Source organism: Aptenodytes patagonicus, chromosome 16 (assembly GCF_965638725.1).
Source record: "Aptenodytes patagonicus chromosome 16, bAptPat1.pri.cur, whole genome shotgun sequence".
In the NCBI taxonomy this organism is placed as follows: Eukaryota; Metazoa; Chordata; class Aves; order Sphenisciformes; family Spheniscidae; genus Aptenodytes; species Aptenodytes patagonicus.
This window is the reverse complement of record NC_134964.1, coordinates 6,874,953-6,888,774: the sequence shown is the minus strand read 5'-3', so window position 1 is coordinate 6,888,774 and position 13,822 is coordinate 6,874,953. Positions and strand designations below refer to the sequence as shown.

Below are 13,822 nucleotides of genomic sequence, written 5' to 3'. Positions count from 1 at the left end.
CTTTTGCAGTGGTGAAGCAGCTCATGGTGTGGAGGTATCGGGGTGTCAGAGGTGCTATATGTGAATTCACACAGCGCTGCGGCTACCATTTAGGGGATTTAGTTCAAATCCTGCTGCTGCCCTGCGTGGGCTTCCAGCGATGGCAGAGGCCACGGGAAGCCTGGAGCTGATTCCTTCGGAGCCGGTTGGGCTGTCTCAGGCCGGGGAGAGGCTCCAGAGGAAGCTCTCATGCCTCCGTGCAGCCCAGCGCCGGGCAGGCATCCAGCCGCCTTCCTGCGCCACGCTGGCTGCAGCGCGGCGCTCACCTTGAGCCGCTTTTGGTGCTGGGCTGGCTGCGCCGCGCTGCTGGCAAAGGCGCAGCAAACCAGCCGTGGCAGGGGAGCACGCTGCGTGGCGGGGATGGCAGCATCCCCTTGCCGGGGCTGGGACGCGGAGCAGCTTGCAGCGGGGACACTGTGCTGGGTGGGAAAGGCTCCGCACCGCTGCTCGCTTTGATGTGAGGCTGAAACGCACCGAGGTATCACTGTGATAAGAGCCAAGGGGGGGGTGGTGGAGGAGAAAGTCTAAACAAAAAGATGCTTATCTGTTGAGAGACACATCACACACCTCCCTGGCTGCTGGGAACAGGTTAATTCTCTAGGTGAGGAATGTGGCGTGGGCAGAGCCCTGTTGTCCGGGTGCAGGGGGCTGGGTGTACCCAGTGCTGGATTCGGGGATACGTACGTTATTTCTGAGCGCCCTGATCCCTGTTCTCTGGGTGGGTTGGGAGCTCGGCAGTGGTGGCCAGAAAGCCCTCGACCAGCCCTGCACCAGCTTTCTCAGCCAGGGTTTCCACTCCATCAAACGGGAAGCGAAAGGGAGAGGGGGTGGTGCGAGCTTTGGAAATAATAAGTGAGCCACCCTTGCATTGATACACTCGAAAAAGCAATCTCAGCCAAGCGACGGCGTTACGTCATTGCCTCCTTGCAGTGGGAATTTGTGCACTTCCCATGATTGAGCTGTCGCAGCCCAACCGGAAAGCAATTTCCTGGCGGTCTCCTGGTGGTGACCCCTTGCCCGGACCTCCCTGTTCATGCGTGAAGCTCTTCACCGCAGACGTGCGTAATTGCTGCAGCTGGCTGCCTGCTCAGCGTGAGTGCCGGGGGCTGCTCCGCTTTGCTCAGCACCTTGCGAAGCGGCTGTAAAAGTTACAGCTGGCTCGGCGGCTGCGGAAATCTCGGTACACGGTTTCCTCCCGGCGAAGGAGTGGAGCTGCAGCCGCGCCGTCTGGTCACCTCCTCGCTTCGCGGGATGCTTTGTGCCTCACTGCTTTCTGGAGGAGCTGAGCGAGGGGCACGGGGGGACAGTGGCCCTGGTGCCAGTCAGCGCTGGCTGAGCACCTACTGGTGCCGCAGCCGGTTCTGTTACTGCATTGACCTGCAGTGGAGGGGGCTGGTGCCCGCCAAGGACAAAAAGGGATCAGATTTTAATGTTTGCAGAAGGTTTTGAGACACGGTGTATGGTGCAAAGTACGAATTGCTTCAGCCACAAGAGCAAAGAACCGTTGGGCCAGGTTGTTCCTGATCGGCTGGTGGTGTTGACGCTCGGCTGGGATATGGCCTGTGTGCCCGGTATGCTAGGGACAGGCTGACCGAGCGGTGGGCTGGGGCTGGCCCAGCGTATGCCATCTGTTTTTGTGCTGAATGAGGGTCCCAGTGGTTCCCTTGTACCGGTGAGATGCTGGTTTGGCTCATCTCAGTCTCACTGTTGCTGAGGTTTGGCTCCATGCACAGAGGATGCAGTTTTGGAGCTCAGGATGGACCTGTCCTCTGCAGAGGACTCGCATTTTCCTTCACTCTCTAAATACACCAAAACCGCAGCGTTTGCTGCCAGGGTTGGGCTCTTGCTGGAGCAGGACAGGAGTGAGCAGCTCCATGTGGAAGCAAACCGGGGCTCTGTGTCTCTTGGCTGCTGGGGGGCCGTGCGCGCCAGGGAAGGGGGACCCACCGTTGGGTGGGATTAGGGCTGTGGCTGCTCACCCCTAGATCCCCAGTGGGTTCATCCCTGCCGGGAGCCGCCACCTCCACCTTGAGCAGCCTCGGGAGCATTGCGCCATCTCCTCCTGCACGTTGTCCTGGGGCTCCAGCGCCGGCGTCCCCTTCCCATTGCGTTTCCCATCCCTGGGGTTGCTGTTCTGTCATTTAAAACTCCATGCACGTACAGCCCATAAAAACGTTTGGGGCTTTGAGTTATCTCGGGTGCTGCTCTGCTTTTTCTGGGATGGGATGTGGGATGCTGCTTCCCTTTGGAGAGCCCCTGCGGGTGTCGGGGGGGCTCCCAGCCACCACCGGCTGCGGGACCGGCTGGGGCCGAGTCCTGAGACCGGAGTAGCTCGGAGACACGGATCATGGCTTTCAGTTTACAAACAGCTCAATGTAGGCTGGAAACGTCCTGGGAAGCTGTGACCTGCCACGCTGGAAGAGCTTCTTAACTCAGCCCCTACAAATAGCTGACAGAGCTCGGCTCTCCCTGAAAGCTTGCTCTGATCCGGAGATGGTGCTTTTAGTCAAACAGTAGCACTGGCTCCTCTCCTAAAAGACGCCTCTGCAGCTCCCGTGTGTGTCTGGCTCCAGCCGTGTTGGGGCTTTTGCTGAGGCAGGACACTGCCCTTCCTCCCAGGAAAAGTGCGGTGGGTGTGTGACTTGATGAATTCTGCATTTGAAAAGAAAAATTAAAGGAAGAGGCAAAGCAGAGCTGGGATCCCTCGGCTGTGGGCAGCCGTTCCTGGGACTGACCTGTGGCGTCTGCAGCAGCTGCGTGCCACGGCTCTGCCCTCGCTGCCCAGCTTGCCTGCCCAGGGCAGGGCTGCCCGTGCACAGCTCAGCCGCTGAGGTTGAACAGGTCCAGTGGTTTTGAGGCAAACATCAACCTAGGGCTTAGCTCCGTTTGCAGCGACGTGTCCTGTGACCTGGACTGAGTCCCAGGGCTGTGTCTATCCACTGCCCCGCTGCTGGGGGAGAGGGATGTGGACGCTCTAGGCTTGGCTTTGGGCTGTACGTGCAGCTGGGGGAGTGTCAGGCGAAGCTCCTGGCTGTAACAGTGCTGTTTAAATTCTCATCTCAGTTATTAGTGCAGCATCTCTCGTCTCCACCTGCTCCCTTCAATATCTGGGCTGTGAATCAGGTCAAGATGAGGGACCTTTCTTGGTCCTGTCATCTCTGGCTCCTTTGTCACATCCCTGTGGCCAGGCTAAGGGCTGGCACGGGCAGAGCCGTGCTATAGCGGCCGACGGCATGGTGGGTTGCAGGCAGGGCTGCCCCCGGGTGCTGGGGTCCTGCTGCTGCTTGTCCTTGTTTCCCTTCATGCTACACAAGACGTGTGTTTGTCCGAGTGTCTCAGATGAATATCTGCGCACCTACAGCTCCCCAAAGATGGGCACCAGGGGTACTCCAGGAACACCCATGGGTCTGGCTGCAGACCCCTCCCTGCTAGTGGGGTGCTGCCTGCCCCAGCCCTGGGTTGTCCCCCCGAGTTCAGTGCCTCAAGCCCCCTCCCCACGTCTTGTCTTTGCAGGAGATGTGCTCTTCCAGATGGCAGAAGTCCACAGGCAGATCCAGAACCAGCTGGAGGAGATGGTGAGTGCCCCAGCCCGGGCATGCTGGGCTCCCCGCCTGGCCACGGGCTCTGCCGGTGTTGCAGCTGAGCAAAATGGTTTCCCATGTTTTGACCGGGTGACACCAGCCCCTCTGAAGTGGATTTGCTGAGCTGCAAAGGGTCTGGTCTGCTTGGGCATCTGCTTCTGCCCTGCTGGGTCCCTCTCTGAGCGTCTGTCTGTCCATCCCTGCTGTCAGCCTCTGCTCTGTCTGTACAGCCCCTTTCCCCTGCCTGCCCCGGCGCTCCCTGGGCAGGGTTTGCCAGCCCTCGCCAAGGAACCGTGTTTTCTCTTTCTGCCTGCAGCTCAAGTCCTTCCACAATGAGCTCCTGACGCAGCTGGAGCAGAAGGTGGAGCTGGACTCCCGGTACCTGAGTGTGAGTTAAAGACTCGTGTAGGCCAGCAGCACAAGTGTTGGCTCGGGCGTCTCCCGTTCCTGCTGCCTGCCCCCTCGCCCGGCTCCCGGCTCAGGGGACAGTTGTGCCTGGGCACTGCTCATGCCCCTGGTTACAGACGGATCCCCGGCCATCACACACATCACCACGCACGGAACAGCGTTTCCCCCGATGTCAGACTATTGCCGCCCCTGTTTGCTCTCTGGCCGTGGGGATCCTCCTTCTCCCAAAGTCTGGGGGGGTCTGCTTGCTTCTGCCAACCCTCGGCAGCAGGAGCCGCGGCCGAGGCAGGGGGTTGACTTTGGCTGCTCAGAGCTTTCTCCTGTTGCATCCAGGCTGCGCTGAAAAAATACCAGACGGAGCAAAGGAGCAAGGGGGACTCGCTTGATAAGTGCCAGGCGGAGCTGAAGAAACTTCGGAAGAAGAGCCAAGGCAGCAAAAACCCCCAGAAGTACTCTGACAAGGAGCTGCAGGTAGGACCCTGGGTGTGGGGGGGGACAAGCATCTTGTCCTCGTGCCAGTGGGGGGGGGAGGGACGAGCATCTCGTCCTCGTGCAGGGCAGCAGATGCTTGGTACCGCATGCTAGAGGTGGCCCAGCTCTTGCAAGCATTTAGATAAGGGCTTGCTGGTTTTTTTTTTTTTAGAGGAACGGGCGCAGCAGCATTAGGGGAGCATGGTGGGGTGTGGGAAGTGTGGATAGGGAGGGGGCGGCAGCCCGTGATGGGAGCGGGTTGGTCTCGTGGCCGCCCCGGGGGAGGACGGTGCAGAGGGGGAGGCTGTGAGCTCCGCTGACGGCAGATGTTGTGCCAGGCAGTGTGGCGGTGACTAACCCTGCTCAATCCACTGCTCCTGGTGCTTTTTATTTTTTTTTGCTTAATGAATGAACCCAAAAAGATCATTAATTTCTGTTGTGCCAGATCCATCTTCCTCTGGATGGTGTTTTGCTTAAATATTTTCTGTGCCTGCTGCCGGGACGCCCCTTCCCCCAGCCCGCCGGGATGGCGGCGCGGGCCGGGGGTGGCTGTGGTGAATCACTGTGGTGTGATCGCGGTGTGGGCTCCCTCGCCAACCACGCGCCGTTTGCTAATCGGGTCCTGGCTGCGTGGGGCTGGGGTCCCTCACAGCACCTGCCTGGACGGGTTTTGCTGCATTATGTTGGGACCAGGATCTGTTACTTTGCATGCCACGGGCCGGTAACGTGCCGATGATCCGTGTCTGCTGAAGGGGATCTAAACGTCGGTGGCACTTCACTCACAGGGGCTATGTACAGGGTGGCATTTAAACTAATTGGCAGATAGGTACCGTGAAGGTTGTGCTGGGGAAGTGACATTCTTAATTGCACTAAAATTTGGGAAATCAGTCATTCTCTGTGGCGTGAATCAGAATAAGCACTGAAGGAGGAAAACGCACCCGCAGTCATCCACCCCAGCTCGGCATGCAGCTCCTGTGCTGAGCCGGAGCGTGTTGCACCGAGATCGTGCTCGTTTGCAGCCCCCGACTGCCGAGGCTGCACTGAGCTGCTTGCAGGAGGCACGGCTGGCCGGAGCGTGGCTGGAAGGTGTCGATGCAGCAGATTTGGGTGTCCTGCCCGCTGAGGCAGGGGCTGGCGTGTTCTTGAGAGCTGAGCAGCTTAAACCACTTCTGAGTAGTGGCGTCTCCACAAGCCCTCGCTCCAAAATTCCTGCTGAGCAGGAAAAGCTGTTAGGCAATGAGGCTCAGCGTGGGGAAACTCGGGGATCAAACCTTTATCCCCCACCCGTGAAAGCTGCTGACAGGGACAACAGAGCGAAATTGCTGCCAGAGCCACCCCTCTCCTGCCTAACCCTCCTGGGCTGCTGCCGTGCAGGGATCCCCATCCCACACCCGGAGTCGGAGGAGGGAGAAAATCCATCCCAGTGACCGGCTTTATATAGCTGGGAGAGGAGCGACGGTTTGATCCTCCCGCTGTGATGTGGCAGGGACAGGGTAGTTCTGTTAGCACGGCCGCTTTGGGCAGGGAAACAGGATCAGGCTTTCATTCCCTTAATCTTTCAGCAGTAAGTATTTAGGAAGCGCTTATCTCTGAAAAAGCCTTATGATGGCTTTTGAGCTTAAAGAGCTATGAGACTACTCAACTGCTCGCTGCTTCCCCCCCCCCCCCCCGATCAAAATAGAAAGCTAAATTGCTGAATTCAGCCGAGAGGGCAGTTTTCCCTCTGTTCTCTGCTGGCTGCGCTGCTGGTATTTCCTTTCAACAGAAAAAGAGGGTGTTTTGGGCCACCCTCAATGCTGTTCTTACCCTTGCCCAGGCATTGGAGAGGTGGGGGGATTGCTGCAAGGGTGGGTCCAGCCTGGAGCTACGCGGGTGTTGGTACCGGCCCGAGGAGGGAGCTTTGTGTGGGGCTTAGTGAAACCAGGCTTAGTGAACCAGGAGCATCTGCAGAGCTGCTGGTGGTGCACCGTGGGGCTTTGCTCCACAAAAATCTTTCTCAGCTGGCTTTAAACAGAGCAGTTCTCCCTGGGGAGCTGCTGCATGCGGTTCGGTTTGTTTAGCTGGCCCAGAGCCACCCCTGCGTCCAGCTTGTAAAACCCCTGGCGGCCTCCGAGGAGGCTGCTGAAGGCACCTCGTGATGCTTGTGGGAAGCTGAAGACTTCATCAGGCTGGTGCCTGGGGACCGCAGACTGATCAGACAACAACTGGATGGAGCTCTTCTAATGGGCTCTTGCATATTACTTTTCTTGTAATGGGAGAAGCTGATGAAAACGTCCTGGTAGCTGCATCAGTCATCTCCTTCAATAAAGCAATAACATCTTACTCTTTTGAAGACTCATGCACTTAAGCTACTGTAGCAGTCAGCAGCCAGGAGTCTGATGCTCTGTCATCATCTCTCTTCGTATTTAATGCTACGGGAAGCAGAATTGCTCCTTTCTGCCTCTTCACCACTTGTTGAGTGACCACATCTTGTCATCGCCTGCGAGTGAGATGGGTGGGCGAGATGAGCGCGGTGGGAGAAGCAGTGCTGTCCTCCTTCGGTGGGGGGGGCTCCAGGACGTGGTTTCTGTAACATCTCACTCTGCTGAGGTGAGAGGAGATTTGGAGCTGTTCAGGCTCTGGTTTGCCAGGTGGCAGAGGACAGCCCTGGGCCAGGGTACCAGCATGGCTCGGGCTCCATGCTCTGCTAGATTGATCAGAAAACCCAGTAAAACAGCCCAAACACCTCACTTGTGGCTCTTCAATTCAGATTTCCCCCCTTTATAAAGCACAAATAAATGCTGATATTCAGCAGGCACTGCACATAACTAATTATCTTGTGGCTGGTGAGCAGTAGCTTTGGGAAGGTGGAGGCTGAGGAGGTCTGCTCGGGATGAGGCAGCGGCGTGATGCTCATGGACACTTGCAGGAGGCTTCTCCTGAGCTTCATCAGCCACTTGTTGTATGGAGAGAGCTGATCCAGGGTTGTCTGCAAGTCCCACATCACCTGGCCACTGTCTCTTGTGCTTGTTTTGTGGAGTTTAATAGATGAGGATGGGCGTCACAGGATTAAAATGGTTGAGGATTTAAAATACCTTGTGGTTTGCAGTAAAGACGACTCGTGTAGCTTAAAAGCAGCTCAAAGTGCAATTAGGCTGCAGGAGTGATTTTCTACCTCCAAAGCTTTGTCATGGTCAAGAGAGGTGCTGTGGTTGTGGGTTGTTACTGCTGAATGTTGCAATAAAGCCAGGCTTTTTATTCCTTATGAATCAGTCCAGAGCTTTTGTTATACATGAGGAATGAAAGCTGAGACAGCTAACTGCCTCAAATATCTCATCTTGGTTATGTAGTTACCGAGATTTTTTTTTTGACCGGTGTTGAAAACCAGGAGAATAAACCAATTCCATCCACTTCATGTCTTTTATGAAGAAGAATGAAAACAATATTAAGATTAAAGAGTCACCAAGGAAACTAAACTGCTGTAATTTCATTAAACGCTGGTTATGATCAAGCCATGAAATCAAGGTCATGATGGGTTTAGGACTTTGATTGAATCGGCAGCTCAACAATGAAGTTATGTTGGTTCAAACTATTTATCAAATCATATTAGTGCTACAAGCAATTGGATTTCTCCATTGGGCTGAGACGAAGCTGACTGTAATTCACGCTAAATAGCGAAGCTGAAGCCGGCCGTTTGTGGTGAAAGGCTGTGCCTGACCTGGGCAAAAGGGCTTTCGGCGCGGCTGTGCCGGCGAGCAGCTGCGACGGTAACTCCAGAGGGGCAGAGGGAGCTCACTGCTCCTCCCAACCCTTCAAAACCAGGGGTTTGCTGAGCTGGGGGCGGTGGGCTCCAGAGGCTGAACTTGACTCCTGCCCAGATGTGTCTTCTTGTCCACACCTACACCTGCTCCTATGGGAATATTTTAAGCATTAAATACCACTGTGCCAAATAACCTGGGGGGGGTGTGTGTGTGTAAACTTTTGTAATTGAAACCTCATTTTGATATTCCCATCAGGAGAAATAATTTTAGCTATAGGTCAAGAAGCTCTAACTGATAAGGAGTGTGCACAAACCAGGTTACAAAAGCTTATGTAAAAGTCAAATAGGGAAGAATTATGTAAAAGCTCAGTGGCTGCAGGTGACTCTCTCCAGGTTTTATCGTGCTTTAAGTTAGCTGAGTTAGGCTGGGTGTCCAAACCCAGCAAATACAGAGAGGGGAAGTGCATGTGAAACGCTTGGTGGGAGATGCATCAGGTCTGGGGCTGAGCTGCTCTGGTCGTGGGCAGCATCTGGGTGTCCTTCTTGCCATGGCCAGGTCAGGACTGGAAGGGATCCCGACTCGGGAAGTACCAACCTGAGGGTTCCTGTAGCTCAGCGGTGTTACTTGCTCATGTCTCAGGACCTTACTGGAGAGCTCATCCCTTGCAGTATTTTTTGCCTCTGCTTACTCTGTAATCAGCTGTGAACTCGCGTGCTGGTGATGTTGGCCCCTCTTACCGTGGGGCTGTAGCCCCAAGCGTCTGGGGAGGCTTTGGGCGTTGCACCTTGCTCTGGCAGTACACCGGACCCTCTTCTCTCCGGACGTGGTGCCACAAGAGCCGTATGCTGAACCGGCTTTTTCAGACTTTGTGGCCTGTGAGAGCTTATGAAAAAAGCAGCACCGAGAGGAGGAGAGTCTCCATCTTCCTCATTCTGGTGGCTGTGGCTGGGGTGGGCTTGCTCAGCCGCCGTGGCTGGCTGGCAGCATCTCTTCCACCCCGGGTGAGCTACAGGCTCCAGCACAAAGCGTGGTTTCCTGAAACCAGCTCTACAAATCTATAAGCAGCTGCTACAAATATGCAAAATGAAGTCTTAAACTTCTTTTCCTCTGGGCTGAGATGCCTCAAATGACTCTTTTGGAAAGCTGGTCCCTCGGTCCCTGTGCCTGCGCAGGTCAGGGCCACATCTGATCAGCATTTCGGTACCAAACCTTGTGCATCGAGCCATCAATCCAGGGTGTCCCTGTATTGAGGGAACGTTTTAAGCAGCTGATCATGAAACCCCCACACAGCCGGCTGGAGAAAGTGCTTGCCTGCTGTTTTGCTCTCTGTAAATTTTATGTAATATCACATGAGTGCATGGATGGTGCTGTATAGGAGCAGTGAAAGGATGAGGCTGATGCCCCGATGAACAGATGTGCGAGACAGGCGATGTAATGCGGGGAGACAGCCCTTCTCGGGCAAGGAAAGGGAGGCCGGCATCCTTGGAGCGGGGCAGCTGTCAGGGTTGTGCTCCCTGAGATCCGCTCTGCATATTATTTCACCTTTGATAACGCTCAGCACTATAGCGTCTGCAGCATCCCAGAGGGGGAGGGTTTTGGCCGCAGGGTGATGGAGCTGGAGCGGTGGAGGCTGGTGGGCAGCACAGCGGGTGCCGGCACTAAAAGACCTTCCCCGGCTGGAGATGTTGGTACTTGTACAGGGCAGGGGGAGTTTGACTTCTCCCCAGGAAGGGTGCAGAGCTTCGGGGTGCCCGTGTGCCAGATGCACAGAAACCGTCCGACAGCGGACGGCTGTGGCGACGTGGGGTCCCGTGGCTCTGCGGGAGTGCTTTGTCCTTGCAAAAGGCAGTGAAATGTGTTTTGGCTCCCATGGTGACCCGCGTACGGGCGTTCTCTGCTGCGGGAGAGGGTTTGGTCTGTTGCTTTATTTGCCTCATTACAAGAGAGGTTAGGTCACCTCAGGCTTGTTTCTGAGCTCTGGTCTCCTTCCCGGCTGTGCTCTGCTGAGAAGAGCTGCTGATATCCCAGGGCTCAAATACGGCATCGCTCTGTCTGGCTAAACAAACCGACCAACCTCCCTCTCCATCTGTAACACACTTGGGCAATGATGGAGGCTGGAGGTGGCCAAGAGGGAGCCGGGAGGGGACGGTGTCTCCCCTGAGTAAATTCTGGGAATGAGGAAAAGCTGTCTCCTTCCCCAGGAGCCATTGGGGCTGGGGTTCCCCAGGCTTCTTGCTTTCCGCAGTTTGGCTACATGCCGTGGTAGGGTTTCAGCGGTTTTTCTTTGAGACTATTCAACAGCGTAGATGCTCTTCTTCTGTTAATCAGCCTAAATTCTTTCTTATTTTATCCCATTACTTTCTAATTATTCTCCCTTGTGGTTCCCTACATAAATCCTCCTTTCTCTTGGCGTTTACTCCTTCCAGGTATTTCAGCCTGCTGCATCGGTCCGGCACAGCTCGCAGAGTCCTCTCCCTTCCCCTCTCTTTCCTTTGTCTCTCTTGCCCGCTGCTCTGTGCTGCTGATCCTGACCTGTCCCTCCCTGGGATGAGAGCCCAGTGTTTGGAGCCGGTGTGGGGGCACGGTCCCCTCCCTGCTCTGCATCTCTCCTGATGCCGGCTAGAAGCATGCCCGCCATGTGGTTCCCTGTGGCGTTTGTTACTGGCTTTCTGGTCTCAAAACATGCAACAACCATGTCCAGCGTGGTTAGCTGGTGCCCCCTGGAAGGCAGCCTTGCTGGCTTCTGCCTGCTGTTGGTTCCCTCTTGGCTGATCCTTCGCTCATCAGCGGCAGACGCATCTGATCACCGATAAAGATCTGTAATGCTGATTTCTGCAGTTGTGCTCAATGCATTAGCATTAGCACTGCCCTTGGCTCATGTTCCCAACTGTTTTGCACGTTCTTGGCTTGGATAGAGTAGTTTGAACTAATTTTTTTCCCAGTAAGGCTGTGTGGTTATTAAAGGCTTGACTGAAGTTCAGTAATGATGGTGCTGTTCCACCTGCGCTAACTACACTGATGGCAGCGTGCGCTTGAAAAGAACTTGGGTCTTGACATTTCTTGGATGCTTTTTCATCTTCACACACCTCTAGCTGTCAGCTTTGGAGTGGCATTGGGAAGATGTTAGTGTAAGCGGCAGGGCCTTTGTGTGCCCTGGCTTTTCTGTGCCGGGGATGACAGCGGCCGTTTGAGTTGGGGACTTTGTTTCCTCTTTCATGTTTTCTTGTTCCTAATTTACTGTCTGACCTGCTGGGGTAACTTGGTCTGGCTTCTGAATGGAGATTGCCCAGCTTTGGCTGGACCCAGCGTGGCCAAGCTTTGCTCCAGCATTGCTCATCTTTCCCAGGGAACTGGGTAGCCGGGAGGGGTTGAAGCGGTGGGTCCCTGGCTGAGCCACCACTGCCTGTGCAGCCGGGGCTCCCCGGGCTGCTGGGACTGGGCTCCCCCTCCTGGGATTGCTGCTTCCCTGGAACAGGCAGGAGCCCTCGCTCTGCTGGCTCCCGTCCCTGAGCCACGGCAGCATCTTAAACCAAACCCTTTCCCCGGCTGTGCCCAGCACCGCCGCGTGCTGACATTGCTAATTAGGTCAGCAGCTCCTGGTGAATTGGAAGTGGATGTGTTCGGGAGGGGGGGCGCGGGGGAGTTATTTGAGGCCTCTCCAACCTAGAAACCTAGAAAAGGTTTCTGGAGCTTTTGGGTGGCTCTGGCGTGTGCTCTGGCTTTTGTCACGGCCACGAGCGCCGCCCTGGCCGGCTCCCTGCCCCCTCGGGCGCTCAGGTCACAAATGGGTTTTTTTTTTTCCCCTCCTTTGAACTGGGATTTTTATTTAGATGATGCTTAAAATCTGAATTTGAAGCTGACAGCCTAAATCAAGGTCTGAATTTAAGATGCATCACTCGAGCGGTACATGCTTGTTGGTGAGGATGCTGCTGAGCCGTGGAGCCCAGATGCACCGAGGCCGGCGGGGAGGCACCTGCCCCTGGCCCTTACGCTGACTATCAGGTCGTGCCAAGCTGAGAAATGTGTTTGGCTGGGGTTCAAAACGCAGGATGGCTGCAGGATCCCCTTCTGTCCCTGGGGAAAGGAGACGTGAGCAGCAGCCGTGAGCCCGACAGGCACCTGGCTGCAGGTAAAGCACTGCTCGCTGATTAAAGACGGTGCTTCTCCTTGACATGCAGTAGTGAGATTCTTACCTCGTGCTTTGCGTGTTACTTTTTTTTTTCTTGTGCATCTGGCGTATTTAGCAAGGTTTTTCTTTAAATTGTCTTTCCATGCTTTATTTGAAAGCCCATTGTCATTTTGAGCAAATCCAAAATGAAAACTGTCTAGTGAACAAGAACTGTTGCTCGCCATTTTGTAATGTAATAGCGTGTAAAAATCAAGGCTCCGAATAAATCAATGGCACATCAGGCATATTTACATAAAGTATTAAAAGCGCTGAGAATACTAAATTTAGAGCATAGGCTCTCTGCTTGCAAATCAACATGTTCTAACTGGCTGCAGCCATTAAGACAAGCCTTTCTTTAGTGAAATAATTAAAAGTATACTTGCAAAACAAGATTGAAATCAGGGATGTAAATAAGGCTTTAAATTGCGTATTTAAGTCATGATTAAAACTAAAAATCTAATGTTACTAAGATAAGGAAGAATTTCCCCGCCTCGCATCGCGGCGTACAGGGTGTTTGGGAGTAGAGCTGATGCTTGCCCACCCGCCGTACCCGGGGTATGGCTGTGTCTGACCTGGGGATGGTTATCGTACGGGGAAACCTGAATCGCGGCGGGATGGTCCTTGTGCTACTGAACTAAATTAGCCGGAGGTGGACTCATTTCACTCCTCCATCAAGAATACGCCGCCTTGTTCTTGATGGCCCAGTTAGTAAATTAAGCAGGATGAGTTTAGGGTGTCGGGGTCCGCGCTTGCTCCCGCGCTCCTGCTATTTCAGGTGCTGTCAGGGTTGCGCTTTCCTTCCAGAAACTGGCTCTGCAGGAGAGGGAGCATCATTCCGCTGCTTCCCTCGGGAGAGAAGCGAAGGAAACATTTTTTGGGAGCTGCCTGTGGTGCAGGGCTGTGGGGACAGCAGGGCTCGGTCCATCCCAGGCGTAGCAGGGCTGCAATGGAGGGGTTGGGGCACCAGACCCTGGGGGAGCCAGGGGCTCTCTGGCCTGATGCTGAGACGTTCTTCCCTCCTGGCTCCCTGTCACTGCTGCCAAGCTGATGCCTCCGGGCTCTGTCCCTGTGCTGTTCCCGGGGCTAATAATACCTGGGAGGAGGCGGCGTGCTGCCGGCAGCGCCTCTGTCCTGAGCCCACTCCACAGGAGCGATGCTTTCCCTGCTCGCACTGAGCATGTCCTCCCACTGCCGCCTGCTCCCGCCCGCCAGCACGTGCCCGGGGCTGCTGCCGCCTCTTCCCGGTGCCTCTGTGCCTGCTGCTGGCACGGCACGGCCGCCTGCCAGCTTTCCCTCCTGGCCCTCCCCTATATCCCCGCCAGCCCCGGTCTGCCTCAGCTCTCCCTGCAGCTTCGCTTGGGGGTAATGCAAATACCTCCGTTACTTCTGCTTCTGCACCCAACGACATCAGCTCA

General features: G+C 55.3%; 1 protein-coding gene across 7 annotated transcripts in view; it reads left to right on the top strand.

Moving 5' to 3' along the window:
* Nucleotides 1-13,822, top strand: part of BAIAP2 (BAR/IMD domain containing adaptor protein 2) — a 49,536-nt gene that overhangs the window by 20,815 nt on the left and 14,899 nt on the right. For all 7 annotated transcript variants that reach the window (XM_076354158.1, XM_076354155.1, XM_076354152.1 and 4 more), the window contains exons 4-6: nt 3,553-3,614; nt 3,937-4,008; nt 4,362-4,499. In XM_076354158.1, coding sequence (XP_076210273.1) covers nt 3,553-3,614; nt 3,937-4,008; nt 4,362-4,499 — 272 coding nt within the window. The remainder of the gene's footprint in view (nt 1-3,552; nt 3,615-3,936; nt 4,009-4,361; nt 4,500-13,822) is intronic.